We start from the raw sequence: 21,095 nt of genomic DNA, 5'->3' as shown, positions 1-21,095 counted from the left end.
ACAAGAAGCAGACTCAGTGTTCTTCCCACTCCAACAAGCAATTCTGTAAGGTGGAGGAAGCCAGAAGTGAAAGAGAAGATTTTGCTGCTCTACATAGCAACTCCAAAGCAAGAAAGAAAAAGTTGAAGTGATTGGTTTGCAGGCAGGCAGGTGAGAGGACTGGTGTTTGATAGTCCATGATGAACAGTTTACCTTGCTGTAGGAATAATTTGATGGAAATGGAGGCCGGAATCTGAAACTCATGTGTTGTTTGTTAAACAGTGTTGGTATCAGCATCAACATGTCTGCATGGCATTTGAACTTGCAATGCTGGTCTATATGTTTAGGCTTCTTCTTCTTCTTTTTTCTTTTCTTCTTCTTTTTCTTCTTTTGAAGGGAATTTATGCTCATCTTCTTCTCCAAGTAGAGTTGAGAGGCTATCATCATGCAGTTGCTGGTAACCCCCCCTTTTCTTTTTCTTCAGTAAAATGAAAATTCACTTAAATTTTCTTTTTTTTCCTTATCATGATTTCTTCCAAGGCAGAAACAAAGCAATTAGCTGGGAAGTAGCATTTAGATGTAACAAACATATAAATTGCACATGGAGTAGTAGCAGGAAGATTAAAAGGGAAAGAAGATCATGAACAAAGTATTAAACAGTTAATTCCAGTGTCATGAGACAAACAGATGTCCGGTGGTTCACCAAGAAAGGGGGGAACACACAGAGAAGTAGAAATGATATGGGGACACGGAATCATGGCTCCGAGTCTTGGGTGTAGATATAATCCGTGTGAGCTTCCATCCCTCGCCCAGCAGTGCATCTCTCCGTGTCCACGCCTTTGCATTCTTCCTTCTCCATGCCTTCTCCCTGGGCAGCCAAGCGGTGGAAGATTAAGAGAGAGAAGAATAAACTTGTACTTGTGCAACACATCCTACACTGTGATGTCAACAACATCATGCAGAGTAGCTCCACTCGAATGTGATTCTAGGTCTGAATTTGATCTTTTTGCATAAGAAAATTCCTAAAAAGAAGAGAGAGCCAATCTCTAAAATAGCTACTGAGGGAAGCAACTTACATGAGTGGCAGTGGCAGAAGCGTTTCCTGGCATGTCAGGCACCCACGATAGCTTCCTTGAATCACTCTCAAACAGCAGCGGAAGAAGTAACCAGATTAGGATCACCATTCTTGCCATCGCTCTCTTCTTTCTCCTTCATAAGATGCGACACCAACCTGAATCAAATAGCAGGATTTGGGAACCCCAGTCCCTGGCAAGCAAGAATATGATAATAAAAAGGGTGAGAGAGTTTTGGATAGAAGAGGAGAAGAGTCTTGAGTGAGTGAGAGAAGTAAATGGCATTGAAGAGAAGCATGCCTTGGGCTGCATAATATCTGTGCAAGGTCGTCAAACAAGGCACAAGCCTCCCTCCCTGCCTTGGGAAATGGCACACAGTAGAGTCCTCCATGATAGGCCAAGTACCGAATCCTGGAGCGGCGTCGTTGCGAGCCCCTTCACAGTGGGAATTAATTGCAATCTACCAGGGCGGTGGTGAGGCGACATGAACGAGATGTGTGACCTTCTTCATTTATTCCTGCAGTCTTATCTCTCTCAGCTCCCCCATCTTACCAATGCTTATAAATTGGTGTCATGTGGCTTGATTGCCTTGCTTATGACATTAACAATGGGAAAACTTAGATGTTAGGGCTACAATGTCGTTGGACTTCACGACTTTGAACACCCTTATACATGCAAGTAGGTTTGACTTGCCAGCCTCTCGTTTTTGTTTTATTGCTATGTTGGCGACCGTGGACGCAAGGGAGCATCCCCACGAGACAACGTATGCCACGTGGAATTCCATTTGTCACGGTGCAGGGAACATACGCTGTCTCAGACTTGAAACTCTTCACTTCATTAGGAAGGCCTTTGAATCTGATATATCCTGTGTGGAATATGGACATGAGGGTCAATGAAGAACTACGCTTCATGTGTTTGCTAGAAATTGAAATCATGGAGCACACCTTCGTAAGAATCTGCTGCTAAAGTAGGAGAGGAGTTGCATTATGCTGATGATCCGTGAAGCAGCAGCCCAGCTTGGAGTCAGTTTGGAGATCTCGTGGCTATGGATGCCAAGCACAGAATTGGTGTAGCACATTATGCAACATATAGCTAATTATTGCCATAAAAGGATCATGTCATTTTCTTTGATTGATCCAAGTAAACTGGAAGAAAATATGAACAATTATGCAGTGATTATATAAAATTATTCCACACCATCCTTACTTTTTGCTTCGTCGTTTCGGACTTCATTGATATAAAAAAAAACACCTTGGCAATATCATGTTCTATATTTTTACTTCATATAAAACTATGTTAATGAACAAAATATACTTAATACCTCGATTGATCTCACAATGAAAATAGGATATGATGGGTATATTCTTATCAACTTTAGTTTAAGTATTTTAGTTAATGATTTGGATTCAACGAAATTGATAGACTAATTAATCCATCATGATGCAGTCATGTGCAAGTTTATGATGACCCTACAACTTTCAGTTTCCTCTTCATTTCATTCTACGCATGGATTTCTTTTCAATACAAAGGTGATGTGAAAAAATCTTTTCCTATGAACGTTCAGGGAATCCTCCTCCACAACTCTATTCCAATGCTACCACTAACCCTTGGCAACTGTCACTATCTCAAAGAGGCATGTCTCTTCTTTTCTTTTCCACATTCTCCTCTACTTGTCCTAAAACAGTCCTCTCTCTTCTTCCCTTTTGCTTTCTTTTTTTCTGCCTTCTATCAATTCTTTCAGTTACACATTATATTTATCTATGTTTTTTACCTCTACTTTTTGTTTGCCAGTGATCATGTGATAATCTTTGCTGGTTGTGTGAAATGTTTGATGACCTTCGCTTAACATGTTGCCAATGTCAAGTTACTACTTCCAATTTAGGGGTTTTTCCATAACCTATTGGCGACTCATGTGTAGCTAAGAAAATGTTCACAAGTTGTCGATGATCGAGCACGATTAGACAATTGCAAAACTAAGAAGAAGTCAAGACAAGCAGCTCTCAAAGAATGCATTTTGAAAGTACAGAATGTTGGCTAAAAGGAGATCCAAGAAAGATTACATGTTTTGTCAAATTTGGGTCAAGTGGAAAGCGTATTTGAATGACTTAGACAAAGCAAATGAAGCTAGAAACTTAGAAAGCATGTAGCTACTGCTATTAGTGATTTGCATTCAAGTATCTAAATGAGGATGCTCACATTGTTTTTGGTGGATTAATGATCAATCTAGTTCATCTTTCGTTATGTTTCCCACTGTTTTATCGTATGACTAGAAAGAAAATAGTAACTTATTTTATCACAATTCAGGGATTTATTTCTAGATGGGACAGACGAAGATCACAAATTAACCAGCCCTTGTGTTCATGTGCAATATAGAGCTTCATAACCTTGACAACTATGTTAATGTTGAGCATAATAACTTTCTATCTTTTAAATAAATCAGTGAGACATGGTATCCTACATTTTAAGAGATCAGATCAGAGCGATATATCTCCTACTGACTAGTTACTCCAAACCAGGATCGATCCAGTCAAAAGGCCACACAATCCATTACATCCTATTTCAGTTAATGCATTATAAAGAATCATACTACAGATCCCCAAAAGTTAAAAGTCTCATTCTGTAATAGATGCTGATATGCTGATGAATTTACAAGACAAGTGATCTGATTCATTTTCAACTAACAATCTTCTTTTGACGAAAATAGTATTTTCAGTTCTGTATCTGACTATATCTTTTGCAAAATGCAGTCATACAAATTCTTTTGCTCAGAATCATTTCTAGATATTAGGCGAATCAAAACAAACTAAATAATAATCGGAACCCTAAACATCAAATTGACAAAGAACGAATAGCTACGATTAATCATGACATAGTTATTGAAAAAGGAGGTGTCAAAATAAGTTACCTCTCGGTCAGATTGGAGTCTTCAAATGGATTCGAATCATTCGAGTAACCAGAGACTGCATTTGCTTTGAGCTTCTTTGCGACCTTCACAGCCTAAAACGAAGAGTCCTATACAGAATTGAGAAACCTCTGAAACCCTTAACGCGTCCCAGAAAAACAATTAAGATAGGAGAGAGAAAGACGACCTTCTTTTGGGCTTTCTTGGCCATGTACTCGCAGATCTCCTCCTCCGTTCTTTCGCCTACGCCGGTTCTCCGATCCAGAATCCGAATAATCACTGCTATCATCGTGGGAACTCCGGCAGCCACTGCTCCGGCGTGGGCTCAGCCGTCTGGAAGAGCTTTGCCGCCTCCTTCGATAGGAAACCGATGCCGTTTCCGATCAGTCGTCGTCGTCCGATGAGGGCGATCCCCTTCGCCGACTCTCACGCTTCCCCCGCATGCGGAAAATACCTACTTAATATATATAACAGGCCGAATCCGGATCCCGCAATGGTTTCACTTTGAGATCTGTGTATTCACTTGATTGATGCCTTTTAGATCACATCAGGACACAGGGACCGTCTGATTTTTTTTCCTTTTGTCCTGTAATGGAGCAACGTGACCAAAAGGTTTTGGCGCCATAAATGGGCGGTCAAGATTCGTTAACTTAGATGAATGGACGGTAGATTAATATGTTGCACATAATTATTATGCGAACAACAAAATAGAAACGCCATCGCCTATAAAAGCCCTCGATTTGAAGTCCCCCATTAGAGAACAACCTTCTCCCTTTCCTCGTCTGTCTCGGACCTTCGTGCTCCCGATGAGCGATCCTTGTCGTCGCTGAAGGAGCGGCGTTCGAAGGGGACTAGGATTCCGGTCGTCAAGTCTTAGCTCAAGATCTCGCGATCGGAGTTCATTTCCTTCCGCTTAGGCCCCCATCTACTCTGTCGTACGCATGTTCTTGAGAAGCGAAAGCGTCTTGATTTAGTTCTCTTTGCATTGTTTGTTCTTGAGAAAGTTTTGCTTTGATTTGATGGGTTTGTGGAATGTTGTCTTCTCGGATGTTAGATGAAGGTTTTTCTTTATAGTCGATTATTCAACCTTTTTGTCTTTCTGTTGTTGCTAAGATTCATCAAGTCTTTTCTTTGTCTTGATAATAACAACAGCTGCTGGAGGGGGGATTATTTGATGAGGAGCAGTTTCTTTGGTGGGCAATGGGAAATTAATCCAAGAAACAGAATCGGTTTTGCTGATTCGTATTTATGGTTTACCGAGCAGAAGAGCTGCAGAGGGTGTCTAATGGTACCTTAGTCTTTCTATTTGTTTTAGTTGATAGATCGTGGCACTTGATGAACTTTCAAAGAAGAGGTATACCTTTGTATCGGAAAAGGAGTCTTATTTTTGTCTTTTTGTTTTTTACCAAAGTGTTCTTTTTAGTTACAAAAGGGAGAGGAAAAGGTTTTTATTCGGATTCAGGGCAAATATCAAAGATCGCTCAAAAAGGGGCAGTTTTGATAGTTCTTGAAAACTGGGGCTCTTCTTGGTCCTTTCCAAGAACCAGGACTTTTGTTGGAAAATCGTGCTCTAGAAATGGTCACATATGCACAAGTTATTGAGGTACCACATACTAAGTTTGTTGTTACATTAGGCAACAAATATCAATAGTATTTATAAATGAAATTATTTAATTGCAATCAATGTATTTATTATAACGCCACATTCTTTTCTATGATGAACTTGGAGTTTTGCTATCAGAATATGCCATAGCCGGATTAAGGATCTACATAAGAATATTGTTTGGTAATTGGGATGCTTGTGTTTCATGTTTCTTTGGTTATGCTTATGCTTGTCTTACGCCATGGGAAAGTGATCAATGCTTACTACACATTGATCACTTTTCCTTTTTTGATCTGGTAGTAAACCACCCACTTATGTTAAAAACATTCCTTTTGGCATGGAGGTTCTATGGTTCTTAATATGATAAGTTAACTTGATAATATGCTGGTAGAAGCCGATTTCCTGATATATTAAAAGATTTGTTTACTATTTTTACATTTATAAGGTATACAAAACAAAACAACCTTTTCTTCCTTTCTTGTGTCTATTTTTGTTTTTTGATTTTTTTTTTTTTGCAGCCTGAGCTTTGGTTTGCAGGTAATCTATGATCGTTGGCATGCTATAGTAGGCCATGGCCACATTCGAGATATATCGAAAGTCTTCCATTGGCGCCTGCTTGATAGATGCCTTAGATGAGATGGTTCTTAGTGGAACTTTGAGCCCAGAGGTAGCTTATAAAGTACTAGTGCAATTTGACAAGGTAATTTGATTGTTAGTTATGTACAAAGTTCTTTTGGAAAATTCTCCTGTCATATTTATAGGTGCTCTTCTCATTGATGCTATCTCCTTCCAGTCTATGAAAGATGCCTTGGAGACCCGAGTGAAGAGAATGGTTTCTATGAAGGTAAACATTTGCTGTTTGGCTTGTCCTTTATCATGTGTATCCACTTCATACAGATTCTGTGTCTTATGACACTTGTGAATTTAACCTTTCAATTTATTAAAATTAATAATTATGCTTATTAAGATACTTTGTGTGCTTTGACCTCTTAATATCATCTAATCATTCACCAAGGTTCTTTATAATATTGTATCATTTTTTTAATAACCTTTTTTTCACCCTCATGGAGGGTGTTTACATAAAGTTTTTGCTCAGTAATGGCTTCAATAATCAAATAGAAAATTCCCACCTACTCTTGCTTATTTTTAAGTCTACCGGATTGTCACGACCTTAGCTGGTTTTGCCTAAGGCGTGCGGCACCCTCGCGCGTCCGTCCGCAAAGGTCAGCCTCCCCGAAGCCTCCCATTGTCCCTTAGGACCAACAAAAAAGAGAACGGGTTAAAGAGAACGCCTCAATCGGGATCCACAAGCAAACATGTCCGAAAAACACTTCATAGACAATGCAAATTACAAACAGACTTTACAAGCTCTGAACAGTGGCACAACAAAGGGTAAAATGGTCCATTACAGACTGAAAAGCTCTCGAACGTGTCCACATGACACAACCTTTATTTACAAGCCTAAAGAAGCCACCAACCCAACTAAAATGGGACTATTAAGCCTTCGGCCACCCCTTTACATTCTGTACAAGGCATGAACATGCCAAAAGACAACGGACAGACATAAGCATTACATCCAACATCTTGTTTAGAAGTTTGTCCGTTACATTCTCCCCCACTTATCCCTTCGACGTCCTCGTCGAAGCCTTTGTGAACACTGCAACTCTTCGCCTTTGCTGAGTCTTCAATCTTCCGCTCCAGCTGCAATGCGCCTCCTGGCTCCCAGCTGCTCTCCGCTGCTGTTTCTGAGTAGTCGAACCTTTGATCCGCCATGCTGCTTCAACTCGCCAATGACTCTGACTCTGGTGTGGGGTTGGCTGAGTTGTATTGATCCTCGTTGATTCCTGCGGATCCACCAAATGAAGGAAAAGACCATCCTTAGTGCGCCAGTCTCTCAAAATTTCCACATGCTGCTTGAACTGGGTGGATGCTTGTTGGAGCTTTAACGAGCATCGCCTCGCAAACTTCTGAAGTTTTGGGTCCTTCCTCCACAAAATCTGCTCATTGACTCTTCTTTCACTTAGTTGTCACATCCAAGTAGGTTCGCATCACTTCCGCTTTCGATTGGCATTTCGTTGGGAAATGAGGCGGACAATCTACTCTTAGTAGCACTGATCACCGTTGGTGAGGATTTGACAACTATTATCTTCCATTCTCTTCGAAGGGTCTTTGAACTTGTGCAGAGCTCCTCTGCTGGATAGATAAGAGAATTGGGGTACTCGGTTTCGCCCATTCTCTTAAGAGTTGAGAAGGCAAAGGTTACTTGACTTCGCCCGCCTCCTCGAGGTTGTACTTCATGCATCGAGCTGGTTACTGGCCTTCGCCTGCTCTTTGCTCACACTTCTGAAGCACTTGAAGTGTTTGCACTCCTCGCGTTGAGTTAGCTACTGTGATTCACCTTCTCAATGCCATTGAACTTCTGGAATGCAGGAAGTTTTCACCCCAACTTGGAGTAATTCTCTGATAGATGAGGTCGCCTCTGGGATTGTACCGTCTTCTCCATCAACCCTGCCGCCTACTCCACTGAGTAGCAAAGGTACAGCACCGCGTACTGCTTGCTTCGTTCCTTGGTCGTGCACTCTTGCATGACCCGAAGTCCTTCACTTACGACTATCTTGATGAGAAACTTGTTGACACCGGTCTTACGAAGTTTCTTGGCCTCTGCCCTTCAGCCTTGTCTTGGTACTTGGAGATTGCCTCTGCATGCTCCACCTCCTCGGCCCCTTTCACGACCAAGCGCTCTCCCTCCGTGAGAGCAAGGGATCAATGACTTGCACGGAAGTCCCGCCTCTGCGGTACCATGGCGTTGCCATGCCCATGGCCCTACTATCCGTCGCCTCGCCTCTGTATCCCTTTCCTTCACAATCAGTAGAGATGTCTCCGTGGCACTCCTCTGAGTCCACCTCCATTCTAACTGATGCTTGATTTTGGGTAGCTAAGTCCCTCTGGACTCGTCGTCGCTTCCTCGCCCCTTTCGACCTCCTACTTCAACACCTCTGTGTTCTCCAAGTAGTCTGTTTGGTCGATGGAAAGACAGACTGCAACTCTCATCCATGGCCTCTGCCATCACGTTGTAGAGTTTGCACCGATTCTGTTCTCCTTAGCTTCCTTGGTAGCAACGTTCGCTTACTCGACCTTGTCCTCTGACTTGTCGGGCTCCCTTAAGCGAATATGAGCTCTAGAGCAGTCCAACTCTCCAGCTGCTTCGATCATACCTCTGTATGATCAAGTCCCTCCCATGGAACTCACTGGTACTTGCATTCGAACTTTTCCCTTGGTGGAACCCAGCCCCCATATGCTGATGACCAAGGTTTTCATCCGATGCAAAATTCGGTGCACGCTCGGAAGACCCGCCTCTGCGGTACCATGGCCTTCACTCCTTGAATCCATAGCCCTTCCTGCCGTCGTGTTGTTCACCAAAGCGGAGCTCCCAGTAGCTCCCGATCATACCTCCATATGATCTAGTCCCTCCCGGGACTATGTCGTGTGTGTCGCATTGCCACGAACTGTTCCACCACGATCCGCTGCACCATGTCGCCTCCTGGTGACATCTCCATTGCATTCTGATCCTTGTGGAATAAACTCGAATTGTGAACCCTCCATGTGTGGCCTCTGCCAATACATCGCAGGGTCTCCTCCACCTTCGATTTTGTTCGCTCCTTTGGCAATCGACCTTCATCCACCCACTCTTGGGTCACACCTAGATGAAGCACCGCTCTAGGACAGTCCGTCGCCTAGTAGCTCCCGAAGTCCACCGACTTCACTGTAATTTGTGCACCATTGTCTGGATCCTGGGCCTCTGCCCCTACCAGCACAATCTCCGCTGCGCACTGCTTCCTTCATGGCAACTTGAATGGCAACACTGTGGCATATTCTTCAAGAGTACCCGCCTCTGCGTCCTCTTGCCCCGTGCTAAGGCCTTCCGAACCCAACTTCGCCTCCGCAAATTGAGTCGCCTTAGTTCCTCCATCAAATGCTCCTCCGAGATAAGGTGCATGTGCCCAGAAGCTCCCTTCGTCTTTGGCACCATGCAAGATGAGTCCGCTCCGTCAGAAAGAAGGACCCATGGAACAACATGATCCTACCCTTGCCTCTGCAAGAGCTCATGTCTTTGACCTCTGTCTAAGGAAAGCACTATGCTTCTGCTCCATGTTCCAACTTCTCTACTGGCTCCCTTCAGGCGGCTTGGGTACTTCGCCAAGTTACACCCAAGTTGCTCCGCTCCTCGTTTTTGCATTGAGTCGATGGTGGCCCTCGCGCCCACCATTCCACGGGTCAACCCTCCCTTGAGTCCGATCTCCATATCGACTCTAAGTGTGCCTTCATTTAAGTTGCTTCAGGTCGCTCCCCCACTTGATCTCGCAATGCATCCACCAATGCATTCTCTCGAGCGAGATCATGCGGCAACTCCTCGCTGCTTGCTCGGTCCATTGAGCTTCGTGGAGTTGTTGTTCGTGAGGTACTCCTCCTCAACATGTGAAGTCCGTCTCACATGATTCTCCCTCTGGAGTGCCGAGACTTATCCCTCCTGGATAACTATCCCGTTGGAGCAATATCTCTCTTCGTTTCGGAGACCACCATCCCCTTGGACTACTCCGATCTGCTGAACAAACTGTGCATTGTTCTGCCTCCTGCAGACACACTTGCTAGATTGCGCCTCCACGTCAATACAACCACCGCTGCACCCCTCAAGGTCTAGCAACATGCTGAACTCGTTGCACACTTCAGCCTCCTCCGGACGTATCCTTCGCATGCCGAAGAGAAAGTTTCAATGCTCCATGGCGCCGAGTCTCGGTCACCTTGGGATGGCCACGAACATTCCATCGTCCGCATACAAGCCCATGCATGAGTACCAAATTCTTCGAGTTAGCAATTCCCCTCACCTCTGTGAGCTTTGCATAACTCTTTTGGTCGTTGAGCAACTAATTCCACCTTGGATGGTCTCATTCTTGCCAAGCGCCTCGCTTGCCTAAAGCACCATCAAGTATAGTTGTCAACGTTGAGCCGTAGCTCAAACTCAGCCATCCCAACCTTTGTGCGCTCCGAATTCTTCCAAGCTTGCCTGTTCTCGTGGTGCCTCTTGCGCGAAGGGTTGGCCATTCCCCTGAATGCCAATGTTAGATGCCCGCTCCTCTGAGCGACTCTTTTCCCTACATCTCCATGCCCGTTTTCCCTCAAACGGTCGCGCGTTGCTGACTGCCCTCAACGCAGCCTCGCTAGGTCCCCCACGTTTGCATGTCAAGTGTTTCTATGAGTGCTTGTCCCGCTCTGATACCATAATGTCACGACCTTAGCTGGTTTTGCCTAAGGCGTGCGGCACCCTCGCGCGTCCGTCCGCAAAGGTCAACCTCCCCGAAGTCTCCCATTGTCCCTTAGGACCAACAAAAGAGAGAACGAGTTAAAGAGAACGCCTCAATCGGGATCCACAAGCAAACATGTCCGAAAAACACTTCATAGACAATGCAAATTACAAACAGACTTTACAAGCTCTGAACAGTGGCACAACAAAGGGTAAAATTGTCCATTACAGACCAAAAAGCTCTCGAACGTGTCCACATGACACAACCTTTATTTACAAGCCTAAAGAGGCCACCAACCCAACTAAAATGGGACTATTAAGCCTTCGACCGCCCCTTTACATTCTGTACAAGGCATGAACATGCCAAAAGACAACGGACAGACATAAGCATTACATCCAACATCTTGTTTAGAAGTTTGTCCGTTACAGGATGGGAGTCTTTTAACAGTTTATATACCTTCTTGAATCATGAGTGTCATCTATGTTCATTATGTCCATGTATTATCCTATGGCGCCCTCTGCACCTGCAGTTATGCAACATAAAATACTTGTATGCTCGACTAAATTATGCTGGATGAGTTGTAGAAGGATTATGTGCCTCCTTTCATGTCTTGCCCTCCTTGCCTTACCAGTACTTCTTGATTGCGTGGTATCATTTTAAATATTTTCTTGTAGTAACAAATTTTAGTTTTAGTCATCTCTGTATGGTTAATGATGACTGATTTGGGAAATATCATTTGAATGTAGAACTGCCCACCCCTTAGAATGTAGCTCTAGTACCAGTTTTTGGTTTCTTAGAATGTAGAATTGCTTGCCTCTCAAACCTGAACCTTTGCTCTTCTCTCGTCTATCATTTATCTTTTTGGGTCCATTATTTTCCTTTTTACGGTTGGATCTAACCTAAGGGAATTATGCAACCTATTATTTAAAACCATTATCATGCCTTCATTCCTCGTCTGGTCTTTCAGCTGATTAAAGCTAGTGAAATTAAAAACCTGATCTCTTTTCTTGGATAATACTCTTTGCACAGGGTCATCTGCATACCTACAGGTTTTGTGACCATGTCTGGACGTTCAACTTGCAAGATGCAGTTTTCAAAATTGGCAAAACCGAGGAACAGATCGGAAGGGTGAAGATTGTAGCTTGTGACTCCAAATTGCTACCATAGTGAGAGTTCATCTCCTTCTTTCTCCTGGGCACCATGAATATGGATGTAAAGTTTCCTTGTTTTCGGCCACTCTCCCAAGCTCATTCTATCTGGTACACAGACCCCTATCAGTTGAATTCGGCTCGAATTATTAGTCACCTTCCGTTTGTAGATGATATTCTTTTAATCTTGAAAAAGCTAAAACCTAGACATGTAAAATTCTTGGTTCATGAATTTTGAAGTTCTTTTATGTTGAGTGATCAGAGACTTGGTTCTTTTTTGGAAGCACATACCTTCTTCCTCTAAGCAGGATCCTCCTGACTTTACCAAAGCTAAGAGCATGACTGTGCCTGGGACTTGAGCACAATGGCCTGCCTCCGTCGGCCAAGCACACCGACGGGCCCATTGATGGGCCAGCCAATACAGGTTAGTTGATAAGAAATACCTAAGCTCAAGTTAACATTAGATATAGATAGATAGACTCATTTGCTTTTAAATGATTCAATTCTTCTTATCCCATATCCTCTGTTTTTCGTTTCTTTTCTTATGCAAAGATAAATAGTGAGAGAAGAATTCTTATTTATTGTTAATAATTAAGATATTTATCAACTAAGCTATTTGATATTTACAAAATTTTGTCCTCCACAGAGGCCATCATCTTCTCCGGTCTGAGAATTAAGTCTGAAGCAAGTAAGCCATCTACTACTTTAAAGGACTTGCAGATGGCACATGTCCAGTGTCTGCATACTGCTTGTAGCTGAAAGGCATCCTGAGATCAAAGTGGAACCACAGGTATGCTCTCACGAAAAATGACTTTGAATCCATATCCAATATGTCAATTTCATGCAGTCCAATCTCCGCCAACTCACCAAGTATGGTGGTGGATTGATATGAATCTGGCATCAAGTGACTAAATACTATGTGTACTCTCAAGAACAACTAAAGCGACCTATCAATCCTTTTTATTTCCTTGCACTGCATACGTAACCTTTTCCTAACCATGAGTTATAAGCATCAGACTCTGACAGCACCTGCATTGGAGCAATCAATTTGGTTGTTCCTTTTGCCTTGTTTGCCGTCTGAACTGAAGCTCTTCAACCAAAGCAACAAATGCTACATGCTTGCAGCAGTCCTTGATGATCACTGTAGTCAATTGAAAGTGCCATTTACCTGCAACAACTTATTTGGTTCTGCTTCTGACTCAAAAAGATGGAACTCCGCGGTATGAATCATAAAGTTGGCATCCAGCTTTCTTGCTTTTTTCTCCACACAGAAATCATTTGTTCCCGGGAGGTACGTGGAGAATCCATGGATGTCCCTGTCACTACCCCAACTGTGTACTGTGGTTGGTCTTTCACTGCATCCAAGCAGCCAAAGGAGCTTTCAAGCTTCGTCCGGTGAAGTAATGGATTTGGACACTGGTGGATGATGGTGTGCTTGATTGATGGGCTCAGTTAACTCCCGTGATAGAGAGGTAAGAAGGTGTGCAAAATGTGCACAAAATCTGAGTGGGGTATTCAGTCAAGTGACAGGTTCCATCTTTGCGAGAGAAAGCTTGATGAGGCTTTCCTTAAGATGGATCTACATGCTTTTCTGCCGTGAAGTTGATGAGGATGCTTTTCTTATCCGCTGAGAACACTCGATGTCCGATCTTCTTCGGTTCCCCACCTTAAGAATCGGAGGAAGTCTTCCTTCTTAAATGGCTCTCATGAAGCTTCAATTTTGAGCCATAGCAAGGTAGGGTGGTGTGGTAGGTTTGCAGCTAACCATCCCAATCATCGTGATGTTTGGAAGCTGCAACTCTTACTACACTTTTAACTATGAAATCAATACCTTTAACTATAATTCATTAGATCAATATTAACAGAAGTGACATATGTATATATATATATATATATATATATATATATATATCAAAACTTTAAAAGATAGATATAAAAGGTTCTTGAATTTGTTTAATATGCACTGGGCTTTGATTCTGATAGGCCTGATTTGGACCATAATCTAACTGCATTTACATTGGCCCATTTATGTGGTTTAATCAAACCAGTGGACTTGGAGCTTAGGGAATCTGCTCCTGTTCTTGTGATGCATAGAGAAGATTGTTTTAATGACTGCATTGGAATTCTATAACAGAATCTACTGAGTTCCTCATGATGGATCTGCAATAATCTTAGTAAAATCTTAATCTAATATAAAGCTAGCCTTATTAATATGATAAGCTTGTGGGTTATTTCATCCCCTTAAATAGTTAGGTTCAAAGAGAAAATTAATACCCTACTCAAGGTAGAATAAACAACAGAACCATGCATATATATATATATATATATATATATATATATATATATATATATATATATATATATATATATCTTCTTAGGACTTGTATAATAGATTTATTTGCCTTCTTATTTGTTAACTTATACGTGACAGAAGCTGGTAGCCACTGCACAAGAGTGAACAATTTATGACCCTTGGCCACTTACTTACCTGTGGGGTCCCAAGGATTGCCATGGTTTGGCCATTGCACCAAGGAAGCAGGAGGATAGTCCATTAATTAGGGCCAGGACAAATGGTCCAAATTGCTCGCTCTCTCTCTCTCTCAGTCGGGTGTGGTTGTGACCTCACCTGTCCTTCCACTTTGGAGTTTGGGCTGTTGTCCGTCCCTTTTTAAGGAATGCGGCTTTTGAGGGTGTGGGTGGGTAGGGATATGATAATTGAATGGTGAAAGTAGAAGACAGTGGAAGGGGTGAAGAAAAGGTGCATGGTGAGGCCGACCTAACCCAATCAACATAAATCATCTGCCTCTATGTTATGCATGCGTTAAAACCTTAATTAAAAGCTTCTAAAGAGACCCTCATGTCATTAATTCTTAAATGAAAAACAGTAAAAAATCAATATATATATATATATATATATATCAATAATTGATAGGGAATAGATATTAGAAAAAAATATATTAAATAATGTAAAACTAAAAGTTGTTCACTATCCTCCTATTTAATATAAAACTATTAGAACATCTTATCGTACTCTAATAGCAGATCAAGTTATGAGGGTAATTAATCACTCTAAATTAATCTGGATCGAATCCTACTTACCAACACACAAATACATCATCATCATCATCGAATGAGAGCACGCACATTAAAGCAGAAGTTGCCATGTCCAAATCACGCATCCGGTCGTTAACTATTGCGGTGGCCACCAACTCGGACCGTCCGATCTCCGGCCGAGCCTGTGATGGCAACCATGCACCAACCCGGGGAGGATTATTAACCTTTAATTTTTTAGATCCTATTTCGATCCATCCTCTCTCTAACTTTGGAGCTTATCATCAAATTGATATTAAAAGAATTATAAAGGATTTCACAAAAATTAGTATATAAAATGATAAGATTTTCCCCTCCGATATTAAAGTTATTTCGTGATAAGTAAGTATCCCACAATGCAACCACAAACCCAAAGTTAAACAGTCCCATAAACAAGTAACTGTTAAAAGGGAACCATCTCATGGAATAAAGAAACGGTGGATTGGAATGTGCTCTGCTTTCCCTTTGCTTCCTTCTCAGCTCTATATAGTTCTGGGCGGTGGTTAATGACTCGACACGCTTCTCTCTCTCTCTCATATAGCTCTCTTTTCCATCGTCTTTGTGCCTTCGTGTCTTCTCTCTCTATCCTCCTCTACCGGCAGGATATAAGCCTGCGAGAGTAACAAGGAGAGGTCACCGAGCAGAACAAGACAGGGAGAAGCGAAATCCAAATTGGAGAAAGCTCACGTTTGCAGCAAAGCTTCCAAGGGCAAAAAGTCTGGCTTCGATGGAGGCAGAGTGATTAAAGGTGTAAGGAGTACCTTTCCATTTCCCACTTCTACACCGTGGGATGATAGGGTTTGTTGGGTTTTTGTGCGCTCTGGTGCTTTGAGCAAGGGAAAGGTGCGATGTTTGATGGGATGGCTTGAGCTCCGCTCTTCTGCCTGCAACTCGTGCTGCTGCTGTCCTTGTTCCTCTCGGGGTTTCTGATAGGTGGGGATTCTCTGCCTGCCTTGTCTTTTCACTCCTTGCGACTGCGTTTCTTGTACTCCGAGCTCTGCTGTCGTCTCTGTCCATTTCATGAGCTTTTCTTCTGTGAGTAGGAGATCCTCGGCAGACGATACATGCACTCCCATCCGCATCTTTGATTTAGCATTGTCGCCAACAGTCCTAAAAGGTTCTTTTTCTGTAAGTTTCTTCTGATATTGCCGACATCTGAATCGATGGCTTCTTAAATGTCATGGGTTTTCGTGCTTCTTGAGGGTTTCCTTCTCCTATCTCCTATCTCTGGGTCTGCACATGCTTTCTGGCTTCTGATTGTTCATCATAGCATGCAAGGATCACCGATTTGGGTGCTCGTTTTGAAGCTGACAGCCTGAAATCCAATCGTGTCAGATCCGAAGAAGAAGAAGAAGAAGAAGAAGTGGAAGAAGCGCAAGTTTGAATCTTTTTTGCTTCTATATCAGAGAAAGGCTAAGTCATTCTCCCAGCTGCCTGAAGACTCACCGTCGAGGTTTGGGAGGCGGAGATGGAGGCGAAAGAGAATAACCAGTTCGGGTTGGAGGAGAGCCATGGAGATCACATCAGCAGCCATAGTCCTGGCGCGGTCGGCTTCGTGACTCCATTGACTTCATCCCCAATTCTTTCAGCTTCAATGGTGGAGGCCTTCTTCACTCCCGGTCTCTGGAACCACCACACAAGTTCATGTACCATGAGCTTTGGAGAAAGCATCAACTGTGTACCGATTGGAAAACCAGTAGCCATGTCCAACAGAGGCATGCTTCCATCGCCTCCTCCCGGAGAATTCCCCCACAGCCTACCTCATTTCCCCGTCGATTCGGGTTTAATCGAGCGGGCGGCAAGGCTTTCATGTTTCGGCGGCGGTAGTTTCCGTGGCATCAGCCTCCTCGGCCCATCTCAGTCAATGACTCCGCCCTCTGGTGCTTCAAAGGATGCCATCGGGGCTCGGGTTCAGAAGGCCGAGCTAAATGTAGTCTCACTGCCCGTCGAACATGGAACCATCAAAGGCATTACGATGAATAACAAAAGAGATCGAAGTATATCTCACGTTGGCACCTCAAACAATAAATCCCGTGAAGGCAATTTCTGTGAAGAAGGCCAAGAAAGGCATACCGGTTCAGCAGACGCAGCTGGGAATTCATCCTCCAGTGATCTTGGCGCAAATAAAAGGAGAAAAGCCACTGAGGTACTCGCATTTCTGTGCTGATCCTTTGCTCTGTCCTCTTCTGCAGTAAGTGATAACTCTAAAAAAGCTTCTGTTTTGCTAGGAGACGGAGAAGGAGAAGGACCAGGTGCTAAGAGGCCTACAATCATCAACAGAAACCACAAAGGATAACACTGAAACCAAATTCAAAAGTTACAAACACAGTGGGAAAAATGCAAAAGATAATTCAGAAGCAGCAAAGGAGGGTTATGTTCATGTCAGAGCACAGCGTGGACAAGCCACCAATAGTCACAGTCTTGCAGAAAGAGTAAGGTTCTAATGATACCAATGATGCAGTGTAGTAGGAAGCTTTGCCATCACGCACCTTTCCTTCACCAGTGAAAAAAAAACACTTAAATAGTTTAGATGGATGGATGGATGCAGGTAAGAAGGGAGAAAATCAGTGAAAGGATGAAGTATCTTCAAGAACTTGTGCCTGGTTGCAGCAAAGTATGCTCTAGTGATACTTGTGTTGTAAATCATGAAGATTTGACTTCTACAGTTTTGAAGTATGACAAAAAAAAGCTGTAATCTGCAGGTAACAGGAAAAGCAGTTATGCTGGATGAAATCATAAATTATGTTCAATCACTCCAAAGACAAGTTGAGGTAGGCTTCAATGGGAAATGTAATTGCAAGTTATACTAATCAGAGTGAAAAAGCAGTAGAGTCAGAGTGCAGAATGCTCTTCATCCATACTTTCCTATTGTGAGATATACTGAACTATTTTATCTGGTTTTTCTTGTTAAGTTTCTCTCCATGAAGCTTGCAGCTGTCAATCCACAACTTGATTTCAGCATAGAAGGGCTTCTGGCTAAAAATGTGTGACACTTCTCTTCTTCATTATTGAATAGCTTGTTGTCGTCGGTAGAAGGGATTTTATGATAGCATACTTGATGCCTAATGGTACTTGGTTTGCATTTGTTTCTCTGCATCTACAAACAGCTTCTGCATTCCCATGGTGGCTCATCATCTGCAGCTGGATTCTCACAGGAGATGATTTATCCTCAGGTATATTCATCTCAACAGGGCTTGGCGCATGCTGGAATCTCTTCCATGCTTAACCCTTCAGATGCATTTAGAAGAACACTGATTACTGAAATACCGATGGCGAGTGGTTATAAAGAGACTTCTCTGCAGGTAAACCTACCAATCATGCCAATACTTCTAACTAATTGGAGATGATAAATCAAATTATATTGATTCTTAGATAAAAAAAGAATGAGTAGTTTTCGGATCACAATTTAAAAGAGAGAAAAAGGTTCAGAGATCTTAAAGTGAATAAATAATAAAAATGACTAGTGGGGGAAAATTGTTGTACAACACCATTTATCAAGTTCTACAATGAAAAAAAATTATAACGTATGTTGTTTTTCTTGTTTTCTTAGTGTACTATACCAGGAAAGGACCATGTTGAGCTTGGAACTTTATTAGCCTGAACCGCTTAAAACATGTCAGTTGTCTTCTTCCCTTAACGGAAGATTGTAGATCTCCCTTGAACTAGATCTTCTATTTGGTTGATTCTCTTCACCTAATCTTCCATGCTTAATTAAATTTTCTTGTCAGCCCTCTTCAAGTTCTCAAGCCTAAGTCATTGCAACATTACGTTTAGTAATTGTACTTGTTCTAACACCAAATTTTCAGGATCCTAATGCACTAGATCACCCTTTTCATTTGTTCTACATTTTTCTGTAATCTATAATGTATTCTTGCTAAAGAATTCAAAGATAGTTTCCCCCTTCTCTCAAAGATATGCTTTCTTGATATATAGTTCAAGTTTGATCATGTTCCAGGCTGCATATTCTCCCAACTTAAAGGTTCATTGGCCTATTTGATTCCATGTTTAAATCATGCTTCGAAATTTATCCAATCCCTTGTCTTTTGAAATTTTCTTTTCTAAGACCATTTTGCTGGTTCCAAATAATTCTTCCATAAACCCTTTCGTTTTCAATTCAAGGATTGAGAATTCAGTTCTTAAGCTCAATTGTGGGAGCTTATTATTCATAACAATAAGTAGCTTACAGGTAGTAAGCTTTCTCATCATCCAGGAAGAGCACTGGAATATACTAAGTTCCAATAAAATGATGCTTAGCAGTGAGATCAGATCCGTATACTGTAGGAGCCAAGACATAGTGGCACCCGGATACTGCTCTGTCAGCGTAAATTACATGTTTTTAATGGGGAATAACTATATCCACATCTATGAGATCTAACTCTGTCTTCTATTTTCCCTTCTAACAGATGCACAATTCTTGGAACGAACAGCTTGTCATGCAAATGACATATGGTGCTAATCCTCCTCTGAATTCACAAGTGATAAATAGAAAACCTGATGGCTTCACCATATAAAAAGAACGGTCCAACCGAATTTGGATGCTAATAATGTCCAAAGATCTCAATGGCCCTCCTAGGTTCACTGCCATGAGGTTACTCAGAAGTCAAGTTCAAATAATTTCCTTGCATACATTTTGAGGCACACAACTGTGGAGGCTTATCGATTCAGAGATCTGGTGAAGAGGTACAGGAGCTGTACAAGCTCATCTCTCAGATGGTTGTCACAAAAGATTCAGTGTTCCTCTCTATACATCCAAAGAGCATTCTTAGAGGTTTTCTCCCTCTATAGCAAATGGAGGGCAGCTTGCCTCCTGCTTGGTGTATGCTTTTGAAAGTAAATTTAGTAGGGAAAATCCATTGCCAACATAAAGTTTGGCTACTCATGTATCCGTTAGCACTAGGAGGAGAAGTTTTGCATAGAACAAGAAAAATCTCAGATGTAACCCTTGGCTCTCCTGTAAACTGGGTTAATTTTCTGGTCGAATCAGATCAAGAAGGGAATCATGTGGCACTCTTTGTTCAAGTGGAACCCATGGTTTTATAACAATTCTTCAGGTTAGAAAGTTCCTTTTACACTACCCTTCGCAATAGAACAGTGCAACTTTCTGCATGTTTAGATCTGATAACCCAGGCCTTATCTTCAATGCTATATGTAAAAGGTGTTTATGTAACATCCATAATGCTCAAGAATTATAATTGGTGTGATATGATAGTGTGCAGATTTTCTTAATCAAATATTCCACACCAATTAGTTGACTCCACTGCTTGTACAGAGAAGCAATCTAAGCAACTTCAGCAGCAAAGAAGAAAACTTATCTTTGTTCTGCACAGATTCTTGACCTTCTGCATCATTTGTCCCAAAGCTTGAGAAGCTCTTATCCCATTGTTTAGTATAAACATAAATGACTCTGTGCTCCTGAGATTATTAATAACTTTGTCAGATGGAATGAGGCATGCATGAGACTGCTTTCTTGACTTGAAATCATGGCAGACTCTGGTGGACAAGTGTGATCCGACAAAGATCTGCTGGTAGTTGGCTCAGGTTCAAAAGACTCTTTAAGCTCTGCAAAAAAAAATTTACTTTGTCCACCAATTGTAGGTAAGCTTACAGCACGCAATTATTTCTGTTCTTACAACTGGTGTTGCCAGCTACATGGAGAGTGATTTCCTGCACTTCTAAGTTGATATTATGCAGTATTCCATTGTTATAAAGAATAAAAATTTGAATTTCATAAGAAGGATATACTTTATGAACTCTGGGTGATCAGAATTCGAGTCTTTTTCTGCTTGTGTCCAACTTGGATCTTTGTTTCTGCCAATGGTTCCCAGCAAATACCAGACTGGTTTCACTTCTGAAACTACTACCATGGTGGTTGGAATGAACATAATGAGGTGCTGGAAGAGCACCTCAAATAATTATAGGGTGATGGTTGGACCATCCAACCACTCTGTTTGGTGACATAGGTTTTCTGACAGCTGAGCATAAACTGGAATTTCTAGGAAT

General features: G+C 42.1%; 2 protein-coding genes and 2 long non-coding RNA genes across 4 annotated transcripts; 2 read left to right on the top strand and 2 right to left on the bottom strand.

Annotated features, from left to right (window-relative positions):
* Positions 1 to 524: 524 nt before the first annotated feature.
* On the bottom strand, positions 525 to 2,146 carry LOC135607289 (uncharacterized). Its single transcript, XR_010485129.1, has 4 exons — positions 1,997 to 2,146; positions 1,353 to 1,917; positions 1,056 to 1,245; positions 525 to 847 (listed from the first exon to the last, which is right to left on the bottom strand). It is a non-coding gene; the product is annotated as an uncharacterized LOC135607289 (long non-coding RNA).
* Positions 2,147 to 6,128: 3,982 nt separating this feature from the next.
* On the top strand, positions 6,129 to 12,024 carry LOC135606668 (transcription initiation factor IIA subunit 2-like). Its single transcript, XM_065097723.1, has 3 exons — positions 6,129 to 6,257; positions 6,351 to 6,401; positions 11,887 to 12,024. The coding sequence occupies exons 1-3, from the start codon at positions 6,129 to 6,131 to the stop codon at positions 12,022 to 12,024; spliced, it is 318 nt and encodes a 105-aa protein (XP_064953795.1).
* Positions 12,025 to 16,216: 4,192 nt separating this feature from the next.
* Positions 16,217 to 16,996, bottom strand: LOC108952429 (uncharacterized). Its single transcript, XR_001977402.2, has 3 exons — positions 16,856 to 16,996; positions 16,542 to 16,718; positions 16,217 to 16,410 (listed from the first exon to the last, which is right to left on the bottom strand). It is a non-coding gene; the product is annotated as an uncharacterized LOC108952429 (long non-coding RNA).
* LOC135607287 (transcription factor bHLH76-like) lies at positions 16,564 to 20,164 on the top strand. The gene is made up of 7 exons (XM_065099009.1): positions 16,564 to 17,241; positions 17,324 to 17,532; positions 17,649 to 17,709; positions 17,798 to 17,866; positions 18,008 to 18,079; positions 18,203 to 18,397; positions 19,499 to 20,164. Exons 1-7 carry the CDS (start codon positions 16,564 to 16,566, stop codon positions 19,604 to 19,606), a joined length of 1,392 nt encoding a protein of 463 aa, XP_064955081.1. The 3' UTR covers positions 19,607 to 20,164.
* Positions 20,165 to 21,095: the final 931 nt, after the last annotated feature.

This window comes from Musa acuminata, chromosome BXJ2-3 (genome assembly GCF_036884655.1).
Source record: "Musa acuminata AAA Group cultivar baxijiao chromosome BXJ2-3, Cavendish_Baxijiao_AAA, whole genome shotgun sequence".
NCBI classification, from domain to species: domain Eukaryota; kingdom Viridiplantae; phylum Streptophyta; class Magnoliopsida; order Zingiberales; family Musaceae; genus Musa; species Musa acuminata.
The sequence above is the reverse complement of the archived record's forward strand: the minus strand, read 5'-3'. Positions and strand labels throughout refer to the sequence as shown.

Excerpts from the sequence above, each read along its gene's own strand:
- LOC135607287 (XM_065099009.1), top strand. The coding sequence starts at position 16,564 with ATGGAGGCGAAAGAGAATAACCAGTTCGGGTTGGAGGAGAGCCATGGA. Across the intron at positions 17,710-17,797 it reads TTGTGCCTGGTTGCAGCAAA|GTAACAGGAAAAGCAGTTAT; the intron begins GTATGCTCTAGT and ends TGTAATCTGCAG. Across the intron at positions 17,867-18,007 it reads CACTCCAAAGACAAGTTGAG|TTTCTCTCCATGAAGCTTGC; the intron begins GTAGGCTTCAAT and ends TTTCTTGTTAAG.
- LOC135606668 (XM_065097723.1), top strand. The coding sequence starts at position 6,129 with ATGGCCACATTCGAGATATATCGAAAGTCTTCCATTGGCGCCTGCTTG. Across the intron at positions 6,258-6,350 it reads TACTAGTGCAATTTGACAAG|TCTATGAAAGATGCCTTGGA; the intron begins GTAATTTGATTG and ends ATCTCCTTCCAG. Across the intron at positions 6,402-11,886 it reads AGAGAATGGTTTCTATGAAG|GGTCATCTGCATACCTACAG; the intron begins GTAAACATTTGC and ends CTCTTTGCACAG.